A 26,240-nucleotide genomic window follows, 5' to 3' on the forward strand; every position below is an offset into this window, starting at 1 on the left:
TGTCACATGATCTTGATTATAGTTTTAATTCTTATTAAATATATATAATAGAAAATTACACACAAGTGTCATTTTGGAACTTTAATTAGCCATAAATATCTTGTACACATAAGGCCACTTGCATCTTCAAATTATCTCTTTTCTGACGATTTTACCCTTCCACCTAAACTAACCGCTCGACCTCTCTCTCTCTCTCTCTCTCTCTCTCTCTCTCTCTCTCTCTCTCGCGAAATCATCTTTCTCCGTCAGACCCGTCTTCTTTGCTCGTTCTAAATTTCTAGGGTTTTCTTCAATTTGAGTCATTTGGTGAGGGATCTGAGAGTAGCTTCGAATGGCGTCGAAGCGTCGGAAAATCAAACAACGGAGCACTGAAGTCCGATTGCGGAGTCGGAGCAGGTGCAGCTCTCCGAGTCGAAGTAGGCAGGAGTCGGAGCTGATTTCGGATTGCCGCAACAACAATTGAATTCGACAGCTCACGGAGGTCTGATTGGTAAGGTCGGGGAAGCAGGTCCAGTTGTTAGAGTCGAAGCAGGTCGAAGCCGAAGCTGAGTTCCGATTGATATGAGCATTTTAATGCGATGTTTTAATAGTTATTTCCTCATATTTTACTTAGTTATTTCCTTAAATAAATCATTTTTAATTTAGTTTCTATTTTTTAGGTCTCATGGAGAAAATGGAGCAGAAATGAGCTGAAATGAAGAAATTGAGCTTTCCTGGTCCAACGTGGAATCCTAGTCGACGTAGGAATCCTGATGAGGCTAGGAAACCTGAAGGCATTAGGAGACCACATGGCTTGAAGATGACGTTGGAGATATTTTGGGAAAATAAATCTTTAATTGCAGTGAATTATCAAGAGAAGATTATGGAGACAACGTGAAAATCAAGGGAGAGTCATAAGAAGATTACGTTGGAGATATTATTGGGGAATTAAATCTGATTTTGCCATGGGAAATTATGGAGTTAATTTCAAAAATCAAGAGAGGATCAAGGATAATGATGCCATGGAGAGATTTAAGGGAGAAAAGGTCCAAAAACAAGTCCAGATTCATTCCTATTTTCACTCAAGATTATTTTGGCCAAAATTAAGAGAAAAATCAGATAAAATCTTGGGAAAATCAGCAATAATATATTTGGAAAGATTATGGGATTGATTTTGGAGCTTTTTGATTGGTTAGATGACACAACAGAGCTGACATGGCGCTACGTGATTGGTCGAAACTGTGTGGTGCAACTAGAAAATACTTTGGAAATTAAATTCATGAAGCCTTGCCTTCCCCTATATAGTCTCCTCTCTAACCATCACCACACCACACCATCACATCATACAACCAACACCACCATAACACCACCACAACACACACCTCTCTCCATTAGAAAATAAACATTAGAAAAATTCTCTCCATTCTCGAGTCTTCAGAAGCTCTGCGTCTCAACCAAGAAGGAGGAGAAGTCATGCAGTACATCAAGATCCTATCCGCCATCCACCCTTGTGTCGTCCCTAGAAGATTGCTTACTTTCAAGGATCTTCAAGTTCTTCGTCTCAAGGCCTTGTCATCCATCTTTCACGGTGTATTTCATACTTTCTTTTGTTTTCCTTTGTTTGATTCGTAGAGTTATGAATTCTAGTTAACATGACGTTAAGGGCAAAGTTTAAAGCCCATTTATATATTTTGAAATAAAGTTGTGATTTTTATACGTTGATTTATATGTTGCTTATTTAAGATTGCTTGATTGATTTTGGATTACAGAAGACTTTTATATGTATGTGTTCTTTGGTGGCCAACTTAGGATATATGCATGTAATTGGAGCTAATTTAAGTAGTGAAGGCTTTGGACAAAAGTCGAAATTAATTAAGGAGGATTGCAAATAGGTGAACTTATTCATAACTAGGTTGTGCACTTTGGTTGATATCCTTTCTTTGTTCTTAATGCGTTGAATGTGTTCTTAATTAGCTAGCTTTCTAGACTATGATTGCATGTTCAATATGATTGATTTAGGTGCTTTCACTTAGATTAATTATTCAAAGAAAATAAAAAATGGGAAATCGTTTGCTTTCTAATGTTTCACATGGTCAACTTCTTTCTCATGACATAGAAGATCAACTATAGGAATTGTGATTGGATTTCATTCATATGATTGTGGATTTGATCTTTATTCCTTGTGTTCCACCCGTGTATATATGTTTTTACATTTTCTTTATTTTATTTATTTAATTTTTGATTTAATAATCCTAAAACCCCCTTTTGTTTGTTTTATTTTTGTAAATAGTACTTTATATTTATTTTAATTCTTTATTTGTTTTACAATGACAGGTGTACCCTCAATCCCCGGTTAGAACGATCCCTATTTACCATATACTAACGATGACATCTTATAGGGTTAAATTATATGCTTGCTTTTAGGCGTATCACCGATTGCCGTCGAAGCATGCCGGAGCCGGAGCTTTTCTTCTTTAACTGCTTCGCAGATCCGGTTAAAATTTGGAATTCTAGTGGTCAAAGCTGCTGAGCGCTAGAGGCCTCGACCTCTCCTATTATCCTTCAGTGGCGGCGGCGGCGACAACATGAACAATTTCTTGACCTTATGGCAGATCCGAGCCTCCTTGCTCTTCTCAGGCGAGAAACTTGCCAGATGATCTTTTTTTTTTTTTGGGAATAATTGGGACTAACAGGTCATTGATTTGATTTGATTGGGAATAATTGACAACACGAACATGTCCTTGATTCTTTTATTTTTGTTTAAGATTTGTTTTGTTTTGTATGAGGATTGGTGATCTCTTCTTCTTTGGTTGATGATGAATGTTCTTCCTGGTACGAATTCATTTATTTTGTGGTGATTGAGTTTCTTATTTTATGTGTTCATTTGGTTTATGGTGGATTCAGATTCATTTGGATGTTCATATGTTTGTGTAGATTTAGATTCATTTGGATATTCATTTGAATGTTTTTCCTCGTATGAGTTTGAGTGATCTTAAAGAAGAAACGAAAATTTTCTTTTCCTAATGGACTAGTTGTTCTTGACTTCTTTGTTTCGGACGATTTGGCTGAATTTGTGCCTAATTGCAATTGTGCTTGGGTGAAATTGGAACGTTTTGATTCAAGCATTTAACATTGTAAATATATATACTTATTTTGATGTTTTAGAGTAGCTTTAGTATCAGTTAGTAATAGCTATCTCAGACGTTGGGAGTAGCTTTGATAGCTGGGAATAACTCTCTTAGTCTATGTAAATAACTTTCGCTTAGTTCTGTGAGTAACTTTTATTATACTTGGTAGTAGTTTTTGGTGTTTGTGAGAGTAGCTTTGAAGGTTGGTGTAGCTTTTAGTGTTGGTGTGAGTAACTTTAGTTGATGTTGACAGTAGCTTTGTGGTGTCGGTGACAATAGCTTTTGATGCTGGTGGGAGTAGCTTTTGATGCTGGTAGGAGTAGCTTTTGGTGGTGGCAATAACTTTTGTTGCTAGTGAGAGTAGCTTTTAATGGTGACAGTAGCTTTTGTTGCTAGTGAGAATAACTTTTAATGGTGACAGTAGTTTTTGTTGATAGTGAGAGTAGTTTTTGTTACTGGTGAGAGTACCTTTTAGTGGTGACAATAGCTTTTGTCACCTCACAGAAAACCTTGCCAGAAATTTTGCCGGAGACCTCACCCGAGTCAGTAACTTTTGTTGCTAGTGGAAATAGTTTTTAGTGCTCGTGACAGTAGCTTTTGTAACCTCGTTGGAGGTCGCCGAAAATTTTACCATAGTAGCTTTTGTTGCTAGTGACAGTAGCTTTTGTGGGTTAAAGTAGCTTTAGTTGCTGATGACAGTAGCTTTTGTGACCTCGCCGAGGTTGTCGGAAATCTCACCACAGTAACTTTTGTTGTTAGTCACAGTAGCTTTTGTTGCTGGTGACAGTAGCTTTTGTTGCTGGTGACAGTAGCTTTTGTGACCTCGCCGGAGGTTGTCGGAAATCTCACCATAGTAGTTTTTGGTGTTAGTAACAGTAGCTTTTATGGTCGCCGGAAGTTGGTCAGAGTTCGCAGGAGTTGACTGGAGACCTCGCCGGAGAGGAGAGAGAGAATGATTGTTGATTTTGTACTCTAGTGGCATTTATATAAATATGTTGATTTTTAATATTTTTAATCTAGTGGCCTTATGAGGAAAAAAAAAATAGTTTGTGGCCTTATGACTAAAAAAAACATTGAAATATGCACTTATATGTAATTAACTCTATATATAAATGCTTTAATGAGTATGTAGTGAAATTGAAAAATGAAAATAGATAAGGAAAATAATAAAGAATGCAATATAATATTATTGAATTGGAAAGTCTAAAGAAATTAAATATAATATTTTTCGGGGTATAATTATTGTCTTTAATAGTCATTTTATAAGAGATTATATATGTCATTTAATAATTCATAATAGAGTGAGGTCAACTGAGCAGATTTGGAGGTCTCAATAGAAACTCTCTAGTACTCTTGTATATATTCTTTTGTTCATTTTTTGATTTGTCAATCACACGGTGTCTTCAAAGGCTTCCTAGGCCCAAAGACTAATCTGTGCTCGAGGGATCTTGTTAGAACGCTTCCTCCCCTGACCACCAAGAATATATTGGGATTTAACTCTAATATTTTTTTGTTCATTGTTTTCTCTTTATGAGTTTAAACGTTAGATATGAATTTATTATTTTTTTGTTTGTCTTTCCCCTTATATTTAGATTGCAGATGTTAATTAATGGCTGCTAACATGTAATTTTTTCTTACCTCTTAATTTAGACATAAGTATTTCCCAAATTCAATTTACTATGCTATATTTTTTTGGATGAAATTAATCAATATTTGAAAAGAAAAGTTAACGTCTATTTCTTGACACGTAATTCAATATATTAATATCATTTGGGAAGAAAAATTAAAGGAAAGAATTTAATTAAATGAAGAAAAATATTGATCAAAGAATCTGTAGACATATTTCTTAAATTAATATATAATTAATAGCTGATATTTTTTTTTTGTCACCTAATTAAATTCATTAATGTAATTGATTCACCCCCTAACATCTAAAAGGAAATGTAAATGTAACGCCCCAAACCGCACCTCACCAGCTTGGACACGTCACAGTGCCGCGGGGCTCTAAAACATAAACCGAAAGCTCGATTCACATTCTAGAGGACCGCTAGGCATTTTGTTAGAAAACTTTTTTTTTTTGCAAAACACAACGGAAGCTACCAATATTTTCGAGGTGAAAACTTGAATTGCTAACATCTATTCATTTATCCAGAACTTGGGTAAAGGCTCACACGAGGTACGGATTTCAATGAGAGAATTCAACTGAATTTAACACAAGGCTAGACAACAATAAGCTCCGAAATACGAAGTTCGAGAAAGAGAATTTAAAATAAATTCAAACGATGATTTACCGAGCTTTCGCACACCCAGCTCCGCCCGCTACTGTCCCATCACCAGTGCACAGTACCTGCATCCATACTGTTGTAGGGGTGAGCTTTCGTCCTCGCTGCTCAATAGGAACTCTACCTCAACTAGACTTAAAACCAATAAACAAATATTTGGGCTGCCCAGTATGAAAACATATTTAAACCACGTATTTAAAGGAACGACAACCTTTAATGTTTTTCAACTTGAAAACCGATGCATGATGCTTAAATAACTACGGCGCCAAAACCAAATATTACCTGATGGCCGGTCCCATAGACCCACTACACGACCTTACCTCAAATTAATATATCACCAGGTAAGCGTAGCGAGAGCGTCCACTACCTAGCTACACACACGTACCAGGCCCGTCATTACGCTCGGAATACCCGGACGACCGGCGTAACTAACCCTCCGGAGGTTTTGGGGATCGAACCCAAGGAAGTCAGAGCCACCCATCGCTCTCAAGCCATCACACATTTTCTCACGGATTGGTTAGTATGCATTGCATTTTAACATAACCAACCCATACCACTTATCATGCATCACATTAATAAAATATAAAAGAAAATAACCAACTGAGGAGAGTCCTGAATCCCTACCTGGATTCCGATGCTTCCTCTCACATACTCCGAGAGTCGCGAACCTTCTATTCCTCGGGTAACTGGAGTCCTAGATTCCGACAATTCAACCGTTAGTAACCCATTGAACAATTTTATGAGATCTCGACGAATAATAAATCGTCCAAACTAACTTTTCCTGGTTTGACCAGAATTGACCAACTTTGACCATTGTTTGACCAATCGAGGCTGGTTCGATAATTAACTCAAATTACCGAACAATTACTTGAAATTACGATATCGACCAATTACGACTATGTCGAAGTAAATCAAGCAACGACTTAATTTCAAACATATTAGGTGTACCCGTAATTTACTAAGGCCACCCAATATGTTATTTTTCTTTCTTTACTAGTTACCATTTCACACAAGGTGTGCCCAAATTACTAAGGGCACCCAACATAATTCCAATTCTCTAACTAATTTCCACAAGGCGAAACCAAACCTTTAACTATAATTTAGTTTCTGCCAAACTCACCCGAATCTGCAACTTAACCCCAGAATAGGACAATTATACATATACCAACATGCAGCTAAATGAAATCTCAAAACCATACAAAGCCTTCAACATTCAATTAAGGTATCAACAATACTTTACTTCTACCATTATCCAAGTAAGGTCTAGCACACCTGGATATCCAAGTAAGGTCTAGCTCACCAGGATATCCAAGTAAGGTCTAGCTCACCAGGATATCCAAGTAACTTCTGGGAAGCAAGTCCCCCTCTAACTACACTATTCCCGTTCAAGTCTGCCTTGATACCAGACCCTACCTTAGTTTCAAGTAAACCCAACTAAAAAATTAATCCAAACCAAGAATGCTTCTTACCTCAATTTGGTCAGTTGCCGTCAACAACCTTCACCCAAAACCCTTCTTCTTCAATTTATGTATTGCACAATCCCACCTTTCAACTGGCAAAGGCTTTCGATCAACCTCCATCTCCAGTTCTCTCCTCTTCCTCAATTTCAAACCTTAGTTTAAGAAGAACTTTATATAAATTTCCCAGCCTTATAATCAAACCGAATTTACCAAGTGAACACCAGGGATGAGTTGAGATTACCTTAAGAGTGAACTGATCTCAATCCAAATTATGAAGCCCAAGCTTCTACACTAGCAACAGAAGAAGACGGGGACATCAGTGGCTTCTAACCCGTTGCCATGGTTGGTTTCTCCACTCTTGGCAAGGTTGGGTACGGAAGGTGATTTGAGTTTTGGGTGGATGCAGATGAGATTAGTTGTTGCAACTGGTGGTGTCTGAGAGTTGAAGGAGTATAGTTTGCATGCAAGTGATAGAAGAATCGAGAGTTATAGGTGGTGGATGATATCAGTGAGGTGCAGTTGTATGCAAGAGCTGTAGCCGCGTGTACCTTTCCAATACTAACGTGTTTCATTCTTAGATACCCACCTCAACTATCTCATGCACTCTAAATTGACTATTCTTCTAATTAAACTCCCTCAATAGGTTTAATGGTGTGGGCTGACCTATCTCTTCTACAGGCCCATCTTGTACTAGGTTACTAAAGCCCAACGAGAACCAATAATTCCGAACTTAACTGAAAAGTTCCTACTTAATCGGAACTAGCTCATTCTCCAACTCTAGGAGATAAAACTTGAAACCAAACTCTACAAAAAAAATCCGAAATAAATAAATAGAATTACAGGGGTTCACAGTTCCACCCCCCTAAAAAAAAAATTTCGTCCTCGAAATTTCATGATTTGTCAAACTGTCAATAATACTTTACTTTTCATGTCGGACTCCAGTACCCATAACATTTCTAGTTTCTAATTTCTTGTGGTACAACTTGACTATTTCTAGTCACACATATCAACACTGGAGCTAATATTTCTCTTTACCAAGTGTTCCTCATTTATCACCAACAGGATACACTTTGCTCCGCTAGTTTTCACTTTTCTGTAACCACAAGACTTTTGTTAGAACAACTGGACTAAGTGATTAACAATCTCATTACTCTCCTCATAACAATACCATACTTGTCATTTTCATTGACCCTTTGTGTCTAAACCAAATAAGACTGGGTAACTACTAACCTGGTTACCCCAACACAATACTGCCACAGCCGGCATCTAGTCGATGATTCACATCTTCATGTAATTCCCGCTTATTACAAGCACACAATTATCCGGGAATTTGGACTGAACAAGAGACATACGCAACCACCTGTAGGTGAAATCACGACTATCCATGGGTAAAATTATATATGTTCCCATTGCGGAACTTATGCCAACTATGAGAGCGAGTCGACGTTGTCGCCGCGACTCGTAGCTTCCTGCGACCATTAACGTCCAATGGAAAACACTCTTTGTTAACAGTTCATTGGTCGTCACTAACATGGAATTCACGATTCATCGTGGAAGACATATCTATCCTTAAAAGGATAACCACACGCGAAGCTGGCTGAGTATCCGTCTTTTCTAGTCAAGCTATAAAAGAAAAGCAGGACGGAACCTAACAGCTGATTTCCAAAAGTTTTTCCACGAATTTCCACGTGACGACACTTGACGAATTTTCTCGTAGTGCACCCGAGTTCGTTACGTATTCGTTTATGACCGCCATCTCGGCTAACGCATCCATTCCACGAACTCAAAAGCGAAGCACTCCTTCCAACCACGTGGACGATATGCGTCGTGTTACCAACATCGAATCATGTTGCCCTACCTGCAACAGCCACGTGCCAACAGATCTTTGGACACTAGTTCGATGAACTGATGATCAGTATTGAAAATGAGATACAACAAGTGCTTCCGTTACTATCTAATGAAATTCGAGGATCACCCTTAAAAGTTTACCTCTTGAAGACTGAAGGCCCACACGCTTCCACACATAGCACAGCATTGATCTCGAAAGCATCGCCAAAATTAGAGGAGCTGATGGTTAAACAACCATGAACAACACTGATAACGTACTTGACGTCAAAACACTTTTCCAGATCACCCGTCGTTCAGACCATGTCAAGCTATGTCGCTGAAGTCGCAAGTTGCGTTCCCGATGATGGTAATGTAAGCTTTCCGCTTTTCGTTCTTTGCACGTCTCTTTCTTGCCTTTCGGTTGCCAATCGTCTAGTAGTGTAGAGAATATCCTCCCTTACTACAGTTTACGTTAAACTTGACTTATATGGATAAGCAACCAAAAACAAGGCTCAAAACTTCATTTTGCAAATTCCTAAGAAAAGGAATTTGAGCTCTAGGAAATTCCAAATGATTTCCAACTACAACCAGAACTTTAATGATGTCAGAGAATTGAGAGACAAAATCAACCAAAGGAAGAAAATAAAAGTCAACATAACTATCAACAAGGAAGAAATACTCGCAGTCCTTCTAGGATCCTTACAGGTAATACGTGTTATTGTAAATGGCCAGAATCCTAGAGAGTCGCCTGCCCTTCCTTGAAATACGTTTGACTTGATGACCTTTGACCTAGAGTCAAGCCGTTTGGTCCACGGAACAAAGTAGGCTTATTTTCTCGTACGTACTCGAATCTCGATGTCCACAAACTCGAGTCAACTATAGTTATAATTAACACGGAGTTTCTGCCGCACATACGAGTGAGTCAAAGAAACAAAATTCTAGAATTCACCATAGAAGTCGCTTAGTGGACACACACCTCTTTTCCTTCTTCCCTGATGATACGCTTCTGGCCCATGCTGAATACGCATTAACTTGCTAAAGCATTCCCGAAGAGGTCTACACACTATATAGGGTGACCTTAGTCAAACCTAAAAATCTTCTAATCGCGTAGCTTCCCAGGCTACCCCAAAGCAACGCCTTATATGGTACCACTCGCCGAAACCATGTTTTCAGATTTTACAATCCTAAAATTTTACAAGCAACGTCGATTGGCGAGCACTGAAGCACAGTAAACTCTTCTAACTTCATGTTGAAGTCAACACGACCAAGCAAGGAATTTCATTCCGTTATTCTGTGTGGATTAAATAGCTGAAGATCCACTTCTCCGCGACTCATACCCAAGGCATGAGTACTGTTAACAAGTTGTGCTCGACAAGATCTTCCCGGAATAACAATTCGAACTATCCGAGATTTCTTTGTTAAGCGACACGTCAAGTTTAACACGAAAGCAACAATCAACTGCGTACTAATCGGTACGACAACTGGACCTACACAAGGTTCCACACTATAACGATTTCATTTCCAAAAGAAACATCACCACTTTTACAAGTTCCCACATTAATCACATTTACATAAATCCAAGTTTGTCGTTCACATACCTTGCTCCTTTTATTTTTACCTCATACTGGTCCCATATCTTTGTCGCGGTCTGTGCACTGTGGGGGAGCTTTGGGTGGCTATACTTGTTCAAATTCAAAGAATAAATAAAAGGATGAACAGTAACTGGACTTGATAAAGATTACAAGACAGATGCAACATCGAGTCCTACCAACAATATTTCAATAAACAGGATTCACGTGATTATGCAAAATTTGGAAGTGAATCCATAAACCAATTCAACATAATATATGTTTACAACAGTTGAACTCGAAAAGATGATGAGACAAATCACAACAATCGAGTCTGTGGAAGCAATCAAGTAAACCAGACTTGACAGGATATCCAAGGAAGAATCAATTAGCAAGTCCAACTTCAATAGACCGGATTCACTGAACAAAGCAATGGCAAGCACAAGTTCAATTACAAAGACAAGTCGGAACATAAGTCAACCTTTCGAAGAAGGGATAACGATTTTCAGATTAAGGAATCCAAAAGGAAAAACAAACATTAGTTTCGACTAACAACAAGTCAAAGTTTCAGAGAATAACTCTAGGGTCATTTGGTTGTCGCAAGTTGTATTCAGTAATTAACAACTTTCAACCTCGGTATACATTAGGGGGATCCGGTGGCCAGTCGGGCCCTAAACCGAGTGAAGAGTTGTAATTATATGAACACACACTAGCAACAACCCTTACAGGTAAACTTTCTTTTCACCCTCTCACAACCAAGGAGTGAACCGAAATTTCATAGTAAAGAAATTCCTAAAATCTCCCACGTAACCGGAAATCAAGACTCTAGACGAACTTCGAAAAACTGTTTAAATTAGTATCAGGTTTTGTTCAAAAACCTCAAATGTAAAAACCCACGTTGAAGTTAAACAACGATTTCCACTAAAACTTGCCTTTTTCGGCACAAACCATGTTTCCTACAAAACACACTTCAAAGTTGGTACGGGTTTAAGCACGTAAATAGTAAACACCGAAATCCAACATTTTTGAACAGTAACAGGAAGTCAAACCTGTTCAAACATTAGGTAGAAATTCTAACAACTTTTTAAGTCAAAGGTTCCAACTTCCGAAACACGTTCTTGAACAACCATTTCCCAACTCAACTTTTTACCAGGACTTGGAAATTTTCACAAGCCGACATAAACTTTTTCAAGTATCAGAGGTTTTTAAATCGTTGAGATCGAAGACACGGGAGCATTGCTCTGATACCACTTTCTGTAACGCCCCAAACCGCACCTCACCAGCTTGGACACGTCACAGTGCCGCGGGGCTCTAAAACATAAACCGAAAGCTCGATTCACATTCTAGAGGACCGCTAGGCATTTTGTTAGAAAACTTTTTTTTTTTTGCAAAACACAACGGAAGCTACCAATATTTTCGAGGTGAAAACTTGAATTGCTAACATCTATTCATTTATCCAGAACTTGGGTAAAGGCTCACACGAGGTACGGATTTCAATGAGAGAATTCAACTGAATTTAACACAAGGCTAGACAACAATAAGCTCCGAAATACGAAGTTCGAGAAAGAGAATTTAAAATAAATTCAAACGATGATTTACCGAGCTTTCGCACACCCAGCTCCGCCCGCTACTGTCCCATCACCAGTGCACAGTACCTGCATCCATACTGTTGTAGGGGTGAGCTTTCGTCCTCGCTGCTCAATAGGAACTCTACCTCAACTAGACTTAAAACCAATAAACAAATATTTGGGCTGCCCAGTATGAAAACATATTTAAACCACGTATTTAAAGGAACGACAACCTTTAATGTTTTTCAACTTGAAAACCGATGCATGATGCTTAAATAACTACGGCGCCAAAACCAAATATTACCTGATGGCCGGTCCCATAGACCCACTACACGACCTTACCTCAAATTAATATATCACCAGGTAAGCGTAGCGAGAGCGTCCACTACCTAGCTACACACACGTACCAGGCCCGTCATTACGCTCGGAATACCCGGACGACCGGCGTAACTAACCCTCCGGAGGTTTTGGGGATCGAACCCAAGGAAGTCAGAGCCACCCATCGCTCTCAAGCCATCACACATTTTCTCACGGATTGGTTAGTATGCATTGCATTTTAACATAACCAACCCATACCACTTATCATGCATCACATTAATAAAATATAAAAGAAAATAACCAACTGAGGAGAGTCCTGAATCCCTACCTGGATTCCGATGCTTCCTCTCACATACTCCGAGAGTCGCGAACCTTCTATTCCTCGGGTAACTGGAGTCCTAGATTCCGACAATTCAACCGTTAGTAACCCATTGAACAATTTTATGAGATCTCGACGAATAATAAATCGTCCAAACTAACTTTTCCTGGTTTGACCAGAATTGACCAACTTTGACCATTGTTTGACCAATCGAGGCTGGTTCGATAATTAACTCAAATTACCGAACAATTACTTGAAATTACGATATCGACCAATTACGACTATGTCGAAGTAAATCAAGCAACGACTTAATTTCAAACATATTAGGTGTACCCGTAATTTACTAAGGCCACCCAATATGTTATTTTTCTTTCTTTACTAGTTACCATTTCACACAAGGTGTGCCCAAATTACTAAGGGCACCCAACATAATTCCAATTCTCTAACTAATTTCCACAAGGCGAAACCAAACCTTTAACTATAATTTAGTTTCTGCCAAACTCACCCGAATCTGCAACTTAACCCCAGAATAGGACAATTATACATATACCAACATGCAGCTAAATGAAATCTCAAAACCATACAAAGCCTTCAACATTCAATTAAGGTATCAACAATACTTTACTTCTACCATTATCCAAGTAAGGTCTAGCACACCTGGATATCCAAGTAAGGTCTAGCTCACCAGGATATCCAAGTAAGGTCTAGCTCACCAGGATATCCAAGTAACTTCTGGGAAGCAAGTCCCCCCTCTAACTACACTATTCCCGTTCAAGTCTGCCTTGATACCAGACCCTACCTTAGTTTCAAGTAAACCCAACTAAAAAATTAATCCAAACCAAGAATGCTTCTTACCTCAATTTGGTCAGTTGCCGTCAACAACCTTCACCCAAAACCCTTCTTCTTCAATTTATGTATTGCACAATCCCACCTTTCAACTGGCAAAGGCTTTCGATCAACCTCCATCTCCAGTTCTCTCCTCTTCCTCAATTTCAAACCTTAGTTTAAGAAGAACTTTATATAAATTTCCCAGCCTTATAATCAAACCGAATTTACCAAGTGAACACCAGGGATGAGTTGAGATTACCTTAAGAGTGAACTGATCTCAATCCAAATTATGAAGCCCAAGCTTCTACACTAGCAACAGAAGAAGACGGGGACATCAGTGGCTTCTAACCCGTTGCCATGGTTGGTTTCTCCACTCTTGGCAAGGTTGGGTACGGAAGGTGATTTGAGTTTTGGGTGGATGCAGATGAGATTAGTTGTTGCAACTGGTGGTGTCTGAGAGTTGAAGGAGTATAGTTTGCATGCAAGTGATAGAAGAATCGAGAGTTATAGGTGGTGGATGATATCAGTGAGGTGCAGTTGTATGCAAGAGCTGTAGCCGTGTGTACCTTTCCAATACTAACGTGTTTCATTCTTAGATACCCACCTCAACTATCTCATGCACTCTAAATTGACTATTCTTCTAATTAAACTCCCTCAATAGGTTTAATGGTGTGGGCTGACCTATCTCTTCTACAGGCCCATCTTGTACTAGGTTACTAAAGCCCAACGAGAACCAATAATTCCGAACTTAACTGAAAAGTTCCTACTTAATCGGAACTAGCTCATTCTCCAACTCTAGGAGATAAAACTTGAAACCAAACTCTACAAAAAAAATCCGAAATAAATAAATAGAATTACAGGGGTTCACAGTAAAAGGGTAAAGTTGGTGTTGAAGTAGTATGATGTGGCAAGATATATTATATAAAATTGAAAATAAATTTTTATTTACTTACATGGCATGACACCTAGGATTTGAGGCCACAAATATTAGGCCTTATTGAGGCCCCATATCATTGCCCTTTTTTCATAATCTTCTAGGAATTAATGTCGTTAGTCATAGTTTTTCACTTAATAAGAAATGAAGCATAATTTTTACTGACAAACAAATAGTTAGCAAAAGGTGTTCAATAAATAAATAATTGCGGACGAAAGTTGGTCAGAAGAAGGTGTTCAATAGATAAAAAAATTAAGAGCATTGCTTTTGCCCACAAATAAATCATCTGTAAAAGGTGCTCCATGTAACTTTATCAACTTACAATTTGCTGGCAAATATGGAAAGCGAGAAATAACACAATCTTCAGAAATATCCATGTAAACCCACGATCTGTGGTGGCGGCTTCCGCTGCTATTCTTCATAGAGTTTCCAATCCTAACGGGTGTGCTGGAAGGGATTTAACTCAAACTCAACCAACCACTATTAAGTGGACTCTTCCGCCTGCCCAATGTGTTAAGTTAAACTTTGATGGATCTGTGACTAGAACTTCTACAGCGGGTGGTTTCGTAATCCGAGACAACCACGGCAACCCCCTGATTGCAGCTACTAAAAATGGTGGTTCCACTACTGTACGGGTAATGGAGGCCATTGCTCTGAGAGATGGACTACTTTGTGCTCGAGACCAAGGGTACACAACAATTGAAGTTGAAGGAGACTCTAAGTTAGTCATTGACGCAGTCAACAAACGCATTCAACCCCCCTAGAGGCTGCTGAAAATTCTTAATGATATTCACACTTTAACTACTTGCTTTAGATCAGTGAGCTTCAAACACATTTATAGGGAAGCAAATTTTGTAGCAGATGCTATAGAAAATTTGGGGCATCGTGATTTAATGACTTCTACCTGGACCAATAGGGTTCCTCCGGAGGCCTCAAGAGCCTTATTGTTTGACATTGTAAATTGTGGATGCCCTAGAGGCTTCCAAATTTAATTATAGTCCTTTAGTATAAAAAAAAAAAAGAACTTTATCAACTTATTCTTAATTTCATTAAACTAATGGGAAAAACTTACAAACAGTACCTGAATTACGGGCCACTAATAACTTTCGTACCTCAACTTCAAAAACTATCACAATGTTACCCAGATTATCTAACACGACCTAACATTCATACATGCCGTTCACTTTGCCGTTAACGTGTTAAATTTACAAGGGTAAATCTGTCATTTCACTGTTCATCTCTCTTACCATGGTACTGCTCATTTTAAAAAAATTTCCTCTCCTCAGGAAGAAGGAAAAAAAAAAGAAAAAAGAAAAAAGAAAAAAGAAAAAAGAAAAAAAAAAAAAAAAAAAAAAACAGTACCATGGTAAGATAGATGAACAGTGAAATGATAGATTTACCCTTGTAAATTTAACACCGTTAACGGCAAAGTGGACGGCATGTATGAATCTTGGGTCGGGGTGAAAAGTCCAGGTACCAAAATGATAGTTTTTGAAGTTGAGGTACGAAAGTTATTAGTGGCCCATAATTTGGGTAATGTTTGTATTTTTTTCCCTAAACTAATTCAATTTTCTAGTGTTTGGTCTACTCTCGTAGGATCCTAAAATGGAGGAAGGTCGAAAATCAATTGGTAGCCATGACATAGCTCACAGCCTCACATGGTCTAATAAAAAGTTCATTAAAAAAAAAGTTGGGCTTCTAAATGAACCGTAGGAACCAAAATGGACGGCAGGCAAGTCCATTTTTTTACACTGTCAAAGTCTTGTGCCTTCGTTCCCATGACCCATTAACAAACTATGGGCTGCTTTCTCTTTGTTCTATATTTCACCTGGATGACCTCTGAAGTAGTTGGACTCCAATTTGAATCACATCCCACGACCCAAAGTATAGACTTATAATGCTGACATGGTTCATACTTTTTTTTTTCTTTTTTGGGTGAAAATAACACGTTTCATACTTGATGAAGTATGTGGGCTTTCAGTGTGTGCTTCATGCTCATATCCCCGTGGCGGTGCAGGTCTTCGCGGCGATGTTGTTCTTCGCGAAGGTGTTGATTTCGATCTTCTACCGGTTCCCGAGTTGTAGACTTGTAGCTCGTTTGTTGGGCTCTGTTTCTGTTTTTTCTTAGTTGGCCCAGTTTGGATGGTTTCTGTTTAATATAAGGTTCTCTTTTCTGCCAAAAAAAACTTGATGAAGTTTATTGCGAATAACTCTAAACCCAAGTCCTAACTTAACCGGCCATTTATTAGAGATGTCATATATAATGAGACACTATGATGAACCTGAAATTTTGGGTGGGCATGATTATTAGTACTCCTTACATGCTTCTCACACCATCATCATGAGTCCCACTACAATTATATACGATAACTTGGATGGTACAGAAGTACCTTTTGGTGAAATGGGACTCCACATTCATAAAAGCCTAGCATCAAAAATTGCAGTAAACCTTCTTCTACTGATCAACTTGTTACACATTTCTGGTCCCAATTAAATGGGGTAGTTTAAAATATAAATGTCACATGCATATGCTTGGATGGATAGAAACCCAATTGATGATGACCTAAAATGAAGAAATGAACAGAAACAAAAAATTGGTGTGGTTTTAAAGGGTCTTGATTTTTCTAGCTAGCCTTGATTGAAAACATTCACCAGAATTTTGCAGTTTATTGGCAAATTGACATATAGCTTTTGCTATATATTAGGTGACCTGCTACCCTATATATGGTCCCAAATTAATTAAGTGGGTAAGTGTATATTGACGTATTGTAAATGCTCATGGATATACCTGCATTTGTTGAAGTGGATGAATGTGGAAGATAGTTGGATATAACTGACCTACCAAATTTTGATTGTTGACCTGTGTTCTTTTTACAGACTCACCGTGGAATGTGATTATTGAGAGACCACAAAACCATACCATTCTGCTTTTCACAAAACGAGATGCGTATTATGACTAATGATTGGTGTAATTTACTGTGCTGATAATTTTCCAAAGGATGGTACGTTAATCTAGCAAACCTTTGACTCTACCTTGTTTTTAACTACTTACCATAAGAGAATCGATCCTCAGGCAACTATAAACATTGTATATACTTACTTGACATATTCAATAGCTGTCTGTTAAGAAGGCTGAGAGTATCTCCAAATGGATATGCCATAGTCATATGTCATGTAAGTCTAAAGGTATGTTAAGAAGTGATACACTGTCATTTCGACAGATGCCTTCGTCCATGTGAGATGCGAATTGCATCATGTATTCTTTTGTAGCCTTGAACTAGTCAATAAAGAAAGGCTATAACAATAGTTATGCGGGTCTCAATTTCTTAGAAACACACAACAAGATTTGGTATATCAAATACACGTAAGAATTGGCTATTTGATTAAAGATGCAGACTAATGACTTTTGAGTGTATGTAGGTGATGACCTAGTTCTGGCTTCGTGAAGCTTTGTCCTACACAAACTGTGGTGCATTTCATTTGTCTTTTCCAGATTTGATTCTTGTTGCTCAACTCAGATTTACCCACTTGATGTTGAGCTACAATAGAATAAATAGTCATGCATGTACCTCCAACTAAAAAAAAAGAAAAAGTTTAGCGTAATCAATTAGAAAAAGGGTAAAAACTAAAAAGGACTAGCATAGAGTAATCAGTACAGATGTGGTTTTTTGGTAAGCTTTGCATTCTCAGTAGCTGCAGTACTGTTGAAGTCATACTCAATGACTATCAATTAAGCAGTTAGGTGGGTGTCTGGTACATTCTATCCTTCCTTCTTCATGCTTGAATTATCTGTAGGCACACCAATGCTGATCTTTTTGTACAGATCATCTCATATCATTTTCCAGCGAGATGACTAAAATGAAAGAAAATATCGACATATTTGGATATGCATGTGTGTATATGAAAACTGATCGATATACAAACGAAACGCAAAGAACAGGGCACAAATTTAATGCACACAAACCACTTCCACCCTTCTCCATAAATTGGTGGATTTTTGTTTGTATGCAGTTATAAGACAAAGACTTTAGCAAATGAAAGAGCTCAAATAGGATATAAGATTACAACTAAACAAGAAGAACAATCATAATATACACTTTATTGACTATTTTATAGTCCACAAACTTCAGCTTTTGCAAAAGCATGAACAATTTATATTTATGCAAACCCAGACAAAACATACTTAAATAAGCATCAAATAAAATAAAGCCTCCATAAAATGATAGCCTATGTTTAATTATGTTTTTTTTTTCCAACTTAATATCATGATAAATATATCAAAAGAAGCAAAAGCCGCACAGGTAGAGCTCATCATGGCACGAACTGGTCATCTTCGTTCTCTTGGAACTCCTCGTTCTGGTACACGTCGCTGGACTCAAAGGTGTTCCGGTTCCCATTGTTGCTGCCATAGTAACCCCGGTTGTTGTTATTGTTGTTGTTGTACCAGTTTCTTGAATCGACCACCTGGGAATTCTTGTACTGGTTCTGATTGTAGTTGTTCTCGCTGTTAATGTCGTAGTGGTACTTACCATTCTCCAAGAACCTTGTGTCGCTCATGCCTTGCCTCTCAACGTTGTAGTAGTTGTTGCTGTTTTGGGTGGTTGGGGTGGTGGTGGTGGGAGTGGTGTAGCCTCTCTGCTGCGTAAACCTTGTGTCGCTCATGCCTTGCCTCTCAACATTGTAGTAGTTGTTGCTGTTGCTGTTTTGGGTGGTTGGGGTGGTGTAGCCTTTCTGCTGCGTCAACCTTGTGTCACTCATCCCGTTTTGGTTGGTCTCGTAGTTGTTGTTGTAGTAGTTGCTGTTCTTGTTGGGATTGTAGTGTGTGTATGGAATGTTGTTGTTGTCGTCGTTGGAGGTAGTTCTTGTGGTGGTGGTGTATGGTTCACCGTTGGTGGCGGTGGTGGTGTAATGTTCACTGTTTGTAGGGGTGGTGGAGTATGGTACAGCGTTGGTTGTGGCTGTGGTCTTGGTAGAGGGAGGCAGCTCGGTGGACTCGTGGCCGTAGAGACCATAGCCGTTTTGGGTTTGCGGGATGAAGTTTGGCTGTTGCTCTTGCTTGGTCACAACAGTGCTCTCCTTGTTGGGGAGCTCTTCAGTGTTGTGGTTGTCCACATTGGTTACTTTGCTGAAGAAGACACTTCGAGCTTGAACCTGTTGAGAGAAGAGGAGAGATAGCACGAAGAAGAAAGAGAGCAATTTCGCATTAGAAGCCATAGAGATGATGGCAACTGAAGAAAGCGGATGCTCTTGCTTTGGACTCTGGAGTAGTGTATAATAAGTGTGGAGAGGGTTAGTGGTGAACATCTTTATATAGGGAGGACATTTTCTTTGTCCACCAATTTTTTCCACTCATTAGGTGGAAATGGGCTGTGAGGAGGTTGATGATTGTGGTCCCCAAGGGATAAGCACTTCAAGAATTAGCACTTTGTTTTGTTTTTGTTGTTAAGCAACCATTGTGCTCTTATGTAGATGGAGAGCATACAAACGCGTATAAAGATAATTAGAGGACGGGATATCGTGAACATAGCTCGACAATTAATTATGTTTCAAAACTTTGGGTTATAACGTAATGAACCAACCATATAAAACAATACATACGTGATAATCGTCAAATTTTTTAGTATTTCAAAGCTAGCTGAAGTTACTTAGTACATGCTTTATATAGCGTAATAAGCATTTATGTAGCTTAATCATCATATCCCTTGATTATTCTTTTGATCTAAGCAAAACCCAAAACTGACAAGAAGATAAATTAGAATAGGACTAGAACCCAGCTAGCATTTAATGAGGATTGTGAACCGGGTGTTCATGATGTTCCCTAAAGCTGAGGGAAAAAGAAAGGCCCTGTAATCAATCACAAGGATAATTTGGAAATTACAGAAGAGTGGGATATAGGCAGCTGGAGGAGATAGAGGAAGAGGACCATGACCTTGGCATGATTGAAATGGCCGTGTAATTATGCGTGGATTGTGGAAGGTGAGTGTGGGACACTAAGCAATATCATATAGGGCAGGCATGTGCTTCACTTTGCTTGGTCGAATCTGAGAAACTTCTAAGCCTTGCTTCAAAAGGAGAATGAAGACTTGAAGAGTGTGATTGATCTGTCTATGTCCATATGATCATTACTGTTCCCTGCGATTTAACTATGAACTAGTTAGTAGCTTCTTCTAGTGTTAGTTGGGAACATTTAGGTCGCATAACTGAGAATTGAAGTGGTAATAATATTGGCAAGTAGATTGTGGAGTACTAGTGATAGATACTTCACAACAATCTCTTATCTTAGTTATAACTAGACCAAGACCAATTCAATACCCATTAATGATGCGTATATGCAACGAATGTAATTGGAACCGATGAAAGTTGATGTAATTTAAGCAAGGAAAAGAAAACGTTAATTACGTCCGTATCTTGTTACAATTAGGTATAAATTTTTGTAATGTATTCATTTTTTATTTGATTATATTCATACGATTATGTGATGAAAATAATTATATTTAATAAAGAATTAATAAAAAAATCACTTAGATACTAAACTAATAATAATAGTACTAAGTTACCATTTCAGACATGTTATGCAGTTTATTTTGATTTGTAGAATATGTATTTATAAATCATTCATTTTATTCAGCAGAACGTGTTTTTTTAAGTTCGTTCGTACTGTTCATAATTGTTTATTTCACTTTTAAATAATTCAATCCAGTATTTCATTATCCCACTCAAAGAACAGAGGATACTCGACTTAATTTCCTGGCCAAAAAAGAGGGCTGGGAGGTAGTGGGTACTAATAAGCTCTGTGAAAGTTAAAAGGAAGAAGCTTCGACGCCCATGCATGTGATGTGCCACCAGCTCCTGTCCCCCCACCGAAACCGAAAGACCTAGTTCTAGTTTCATCATAAAAAGCCAAAAGAAGAAAGAACACGTAAAAACAGGTACACACATACATCCATATTATCACTGAACTTATTTTAGCAAAAGCAAAAGGCTGTTACCTTCCAAGCAAAAGAGAGATACAAAAACTAAAGGGTTACTAGTCTTAAAGCAGTAAAAACCCTTTGGAAAAAGCAGTCTGGGCGGTGAAAACTCTTCCACAGTGGAAAATCTATCATTAATCTACTCGGAACCTCATCCACCATTACGGAGAGAAATACCAAAAGACTAACGAGATCTCGCCGATTAACTTACACGTCAAGCTTTTTATCGGAAAAAAGAAAAAAAAAGAAAAAAAAGAGAGCCTTAGTATACAGTCCTACAATGGCAAATTGGTATTGAAGTTGATGTGCATATGGCCAAGTGCGGTGTCGTCTGATGTGGGATGTGTCATGTGCGGGAAGTCTTCCTTATTTGGTTATAGCAGTTCAGAATTAAAGCGATTGATTGATAGCAATTGTGGGTCTTCTTCTTCCCTAATAGAAAATGCTTTTTGTCAACGTTTGGGTCTGCAAAAGCACCTAAAACCTTTACTGCTTTTTCTTTATATTCTCCTCTTTTCCTTGAATGTGGTGAAATTTGCTGCGTGATTAGCGCCATGGATTGTTAATAGTCTCTCAGCCTTTTCAAAGTGCCCTTGGTGATCAGCTCCTACCTTCTTTGTTTTTCTCACTCTCTTTTTCCCTTTTGACCTCTGCCTTTGTGTTTCTTGCAGATTTGAGTTTTAAAATAACAAGGTGGGAAGCTTGTGGCTTAATTGATAAAATACAAAGTCAGAAAAAGAATAAGAACAGTAATTTCAGCTGAAAGATTCATTCTTTAATATAATAAATCAAGCATTAATAAAACACAGATTTCCCGTAAACCCAGATAAGATTAACAGGAATCAATTTTCGGGATATGGGTTCCAGAGAAGAAGAGATAACAACAACATATTGGGAATTAGAAAAGGAATCCAAGGATTAACATCAGGCGCAAAGCGTTTTCTTCTCAGCCTCTTCCTAAAGTACAGTCTCTTCTGCTCTGGATCCCACTGAGCTTCCTCTACTCCTTTAGCAAGAATCAATGGTGGAGGGATCTGATATGGGCACTTGGACCTCCAGGAAGTCTCAGGGGGCCCAAGTTTGAAGACCCTTTTGAGGAAGATAGAGATGCCCCATTTGAGATGAGTATAAGAAGGGGATTTGGTACAGAGGACTGGTGGGTAGTCCCAGTTTAGGTAGCATGGAATTTGGGTGGAGATGAAGAACTGGGCATGGAGAGGTGGTGTGGTTGTTGGGTTGATGAGGATGTGAGTTAAGGCATTGAGCCTTTGCTCCCATGTTGTGTCTTCGTCTCCCATTCCTTTGTGTGCTTATCTCTCAACATGAGGTTGAGGGTGCTCACATTTTCATTCATAAGTTGGTAATTTTAATTCAATTTCACTGTATATCTAAGTTAACATACAGTATCATAATTTTTTATTTTTACCGCCAAAAAATAGAGAGGAAGGAAAATGGAGCTCGGGTACAGCTTCCTTCTCTTGAAAATGGTGAGTGGTTAGGACAGAGGGTCCATTTCATAACAGATTATAATTGAATCTAAAGCAGGGGAAAGTTCTAAGGCCATCGAGCTCAATTTTCCTTCTCATGAAAATGGTGAGTGGTTAGGACTGAGGGTCCGTTTCATAACAGATTATAATTGAATCTAAAGGAGGGGAAAGTTCTAATGCCATCGAGCTTCATTTTCCTTCTCATGAAAATGGTGAGTGGTTAGGACACAGGGTCCATTTCATAAAAGATTATAATTGAATCAAAAACAGGGGAAAGTTTTAAGGCCATTACAGAGGACTAAAGCAGCAACCGACAATTCAAAAGCTTACGCAGCACAGATGGATGCCCAGTATATTAACCTGACACCTTTTTCTTGTAAATGTCTCACTGATTGAGCACACTAATGTATCAATCTGGATTTCAGAAGTATAACAAGATATGCATAAGGTATGTTTTGAAACATACAACGAGAATCTGACATATAATCATAATTGTAAAGCTAAGGTCACTGATCTCATAACATTTTTTTTTTCCGAGAAAATTGATCTCATAACTTGAACCAAGATATCTGTTAGCAATTATCAAGTGTGGAGAATTCGTGTTCATTCACCCTCAGGACTTGTATAGGTCTGCGAGTGCATATAGGTCACGTCAATAGAGCAACTAGCTTGGAATTTTGAGGAGAGAAACATCCAGGCCATCATTATTGGCAAGATGATGAGGGCAGTAGCCTGAAAATTAGCGACTTTGATTAATGCCATGTAATATAAAGCTAAACAAGCTATATATAAGGCAATTTCTCTCTACTTTAACAACCAGTCGTTGTAGTATAGTGGTAAGTATTCCCGCCTGTCACGCGGGTGACCCGGGTTCGATCCCCGGCAACGGCGACAATTTTTTTAATTTTCTTTTTTTTTGGGACAATTCATGCAGTTTTAGATGGAAAAAAAAAATGTTAAACTTGACTACATACCACATAGAAAACCAATTCCTCATTAGCAAGAGCTGCAGTAAATTCATTCTTCTCCAATGCCTCTTTGATGGAATGCTGCAACTGCATGAAGAAAAGGTTTTCAGGAATTCATTAGCAGACAACAGAGGTGTCTAGTTGATGACAACCTGAAACAATGGATGGGCAGATGAAGCAAACATGATGTTTCGACTTTATACAACATAATCTAAATGTACAGACAACTGGAATAGTACGATCGAGACCCAGTCAATAAGGTTCCTTAAGCTGCATGAAATAGGGAGGGATCAAACGATGCAGTGGTTTTTCTTAAAGAGACATTAACTTTCTTACTAGGAAGTATGATAGTACAACTGCCGGATTGCAAAAGAGACACAAAGACAAACCAACAGATGATAATACACTCCAAAGATTGAATTGAAATAGTAAGACACCAGTTTTCTCTTGTCTTGCCTTCTTTTATCAGTAATTCCATCTTACCACATACTTAACAACAATTATTTGCAAGAGCAATAGACAAGTAGTAAAAAAAATATGGTAGCAGAAGGAAACTAATTTACAGTAATGGAGCCAAAAAAGTAGCTGTTGCAATTGTAGAAACTGGAGCAATCCGTGACAATCAATTTCTCAACGTTTTCCATATATGTTTCTTGAGGTAGTTAGAAACCATCTGACTGATCAAAAACCACTATATAGCATGCTCTCTTTTCAAGATCCTCAAGTAACTGATTGATTCAACTTTCTGCTTAGTGAGTTTCCTAATAAAAAGCCAACACCCTAGTGTACCGCAAACTTCCACAAACATTTATGGCATCTTCAAGGTCTCAAGTTAAATAATTAAAAGCTAGTCCCTTGAGGATTCTTGGTATGTAGAAACACAACAATGAAAGTAGGCAATTTCTAGAAAACCTACAACTATACTAGACATCAGAGATAATGGGAGGTTATAAAGCTCTATCACAGGAATGTCATCAGGGTCATGCTAAAAAGTAAGAACTCTGAAGAAATACTAATTAAGACAACAATTTTGGCACTAACCTTATGGTGAGACCTCTTAAATGCTATAAAGACTCTTTCCAATTGATGCAGAGTTCGTGAGAAAAAGGATCTCACGTTAGACCCAAGCAGCTTCAGCAAATGGTCATCAAGAAGGTTGTTGAAGAACTGCAAGACACCAGATTTAATGGGCTAGTGTTAGATTATAGATAGAAAAATAATGTATCAGTTGTTGACAACACTTTATGCTGTCATTTTTGAAAGAAGTTAAAGTTCAATCCAGTAAAATTTCATTCAAAATTCCGGACATTCATATAGACCAACTTTACCTTCAAGAATGTGCATCTTGTATAACTTACTTGCCTTTGAACCCTCAAAGTCCTCGACTATTTCAAAAAGCAACTAACAACTATCAGTGAAGTAGCAGAATGCATCAAATAAGGAATGTCAAGCCAGTTTGAAGGAGGAAATACTTGTTGAATATGAAGAGCCTGCTGCAGTCTCTGAAGTTGAATCCATTGCTCGGTAACCATGTCATTCATCTGCAAGCAACAAGAATCAAATCATCAGCAAACTCAACACTCAATGAAAACATCACACTCATAAGACCACAGACAAATTGCACCTTCTTAGCCTTAGAGGTAACCATTTCAAGCCTCTCCTCAGCATCTTGTGCTTTGGACTCCAAAACATGAATATCGAAATTGTTCTTCCTTGAAGCGGCCCAGAGACGCCGTACCTATCAATTCAAAATCCTAATTCTCAAACCAGTAATCCAATTCTTCAACTAATTACTGACTGAAAATTGCAAAAAAAAAAAAGAACCTCTTCTTCTAGAGCATTAAGTCTTTGATCACCATGCAATGAGTGTTCCTGTGATAATACAAATGAAATTGCACCTACATCATTTTCATTGTTCATATGAGCTGAATCGAACCAGGTCGAAAGAAATGAAAACAAAACCTTGAGAGTGGATAACAGAGATTGCAAATGGTGGATCTTCTGCGACATGTAGTCAATCCGCTTCTCGCGCTGTTCGATTTGATCGATTCTCTCATTCAGATTCCGAACGCTTTCCGCAAGAACCGATTCTGCAGAAACGACATCAATAGCAAACGCTATATAGCCTACGAACTCGAAAAAAGAAACGAAGAGTGGAAGTGTGAAATTACCTAAATGAGCGATTTTGAGCTTGAATTGGTGGAGTTGGGATACGACGGAGGAGGAGGAATCATCGGTGGTGGTTTCGGAGAGGGATGGAAAAAAGGCGGGAAAGAGGAAGAGGATTGGGATTAGATGACTTGCTGCTACTCTCATTCTGTCCTTGCAGGAATTGACTGTGACTGAAGCGCTTCGTGTTTTTTTGCGCCGATTCAGAAAATTTGCAGGGAAAATTTTCAATTTCCGGTTTCAGTGAAATGAATCAGTTAGTAGTTACAGCGCCGGTCAAGTCAACAAGAGGAAGAAGGAAAGTGGAGGACGACGACGTTTTAAAAAATGCAAAAGAGTGGCAATCACTTTGTCGACGACAGTTCGCCGATAGTATTCAGAACTCAGAAATGTCAATTAAGCAACGATTTTTCATTGGCATTTCGCAATGATTG

At 38.4% G+C, this 26,240-nt stretch overlaps 3 protein-coding genes, 1 long non-coding RNA gene and 1 other non-coding gene across 5 annotated transcripts; 2 read left to right on the plus strand and 3 right to left on the minus strand.

The window, feature by feature from the left end:
• The first annotated feature begins 1,331 nt into the window (after positions 1–1,331).
• On the plus strand, positions 1,332–2,814 carry LOC121053145. Its single transcript, XR_005810895.1, has 2 exons — positions 1,332–1,567; positions 2,314–2,814. It is a non-coding gene; the product is annotated as an uncharacterized LOC121053145 (long non-coding RNA).
• A 15,448-nt stretch (positions 2,815–18,262) lies between these two features.
• Positions 18,263–19,499, minus strand: LOC112166740 (protein E6). The gene has a single exon (XM_024303633.2). The coding sequence runs from the start codon at positions 19,423–19,425 to the stop codon at positions 18,523–18,525; it is 903 nt and encodes a 300-aa protein (XP_024159401.1). The 5' UTR covers positions 19,426–19,499; the 3' UTR covers positions 18,263–18,522.
• Positions 19,500–21,935: 2,436 nt separating this feature from the next.
• On the minus strand, positions 21,936–22,535 carry LOC112167570. The gene has a single exon (XM_024304608.2). It carries the CDS (start codon positions 22,478–22,480, stop codon positions 22,025–22,027), a length of 456 nt encoding a protein of 151 aa, XP_024160376.1. The 5' UTR covers positions 22,481–22,535; the 3' UTR covers positions 21,936–22,024.
• A 508-nt stretch (positions 22,536–23,043) lies between these two features.
• On the minus strand, positions 23,044–26,133 carry LOC112166394. The gene is made up of 9 exons (XM_024303236.2): positions 25,809–26,133; positions 25,600–25,727; positions 25,462–25,509; positions 25,262–25,375; positions 25,110–25,178; positions 24,966–25,022; positions 24,679–24,804; positions 23,644–23,724; positions 23,044–23,401 (listed from the first exon to the last, which is right to left on the minus strand). The coding sequence occupies exons 1-9, from the start codon at positions 25,951–25,953 to the stop codon at positions 23,273–23,275; spliced, it is 897 nt and encodes a 298-aa protein (XP_024159004.1). The 5' UTR covers positions 25,954–26,133; the 3' UTR covers positions 23,044–23,272.
• TRNAD-GUC lies at positions 23,489–23,560 on the plus strand. The gene has a single exon. It is a non-coding gene; the product is annotated as a tRNA-Asp (tRNA).
• Positions 26,134–26,240: the final 107 nt, after the last annotated feature.

This window comes from Rosa chinensis, chromosome 5 (genome assembly GCF_002994745.2).
Source record: "Rosa chinensis cultivar Old Blush chromosome 5, RchiOBHm-V2, whole genome shotgun sequence".
Taxonomy (NCBI): domain Eukaryota; kingdom Viridiplantae; phylum Streptophyta; class Magnoliopsida; order Rosales; family Rosaceae; genus Rosa; species Rosa chinensis.

What these genes read in the sequence shown, in the direction of transcription:
- LOC112166740 (XM_024303633.2), bottom strand. Translation starts at nt 19,425, where the DNA reads ATGGCTTCTAATGCGAAATTGCTCTCTTTCTTCTTCGTGCTATCTCTC.
- LOC112167570 (XM_024304608.2), bottom strand. Translation starts at nt 22,480, where the DNA reads ATGGGAGACGAAGACACAACATGGGAGCAAAGGCTCAATGCCTTAACT.
- LOC112166394 (XM_024303236.2), bottom strand. Translation starts at nt 25,953, where the DNA reads ATGAGAGTAGCAGCAAGTCATCTAATCCCAATCCTCTTCCTCTTTCCC. An exon ending in TTAAGAGGTCTCACCATAAG is followed by an intron (nt 23,725 to 24,678) that starts GTTAGTGCCAAA and finishes TTCTTCATGCAG; the next exon opens with TTGCAGCATTCCATCAAAGA. An exon ending in AGGAATTGGTTTTCTATGTG is followed by an intron (nt 23,402 to 23,643) that starts GTATGTAGTCAA and finishes GCTAATTTTCAG; the next exon opens with GCTACTGCCCTCATCATCTT.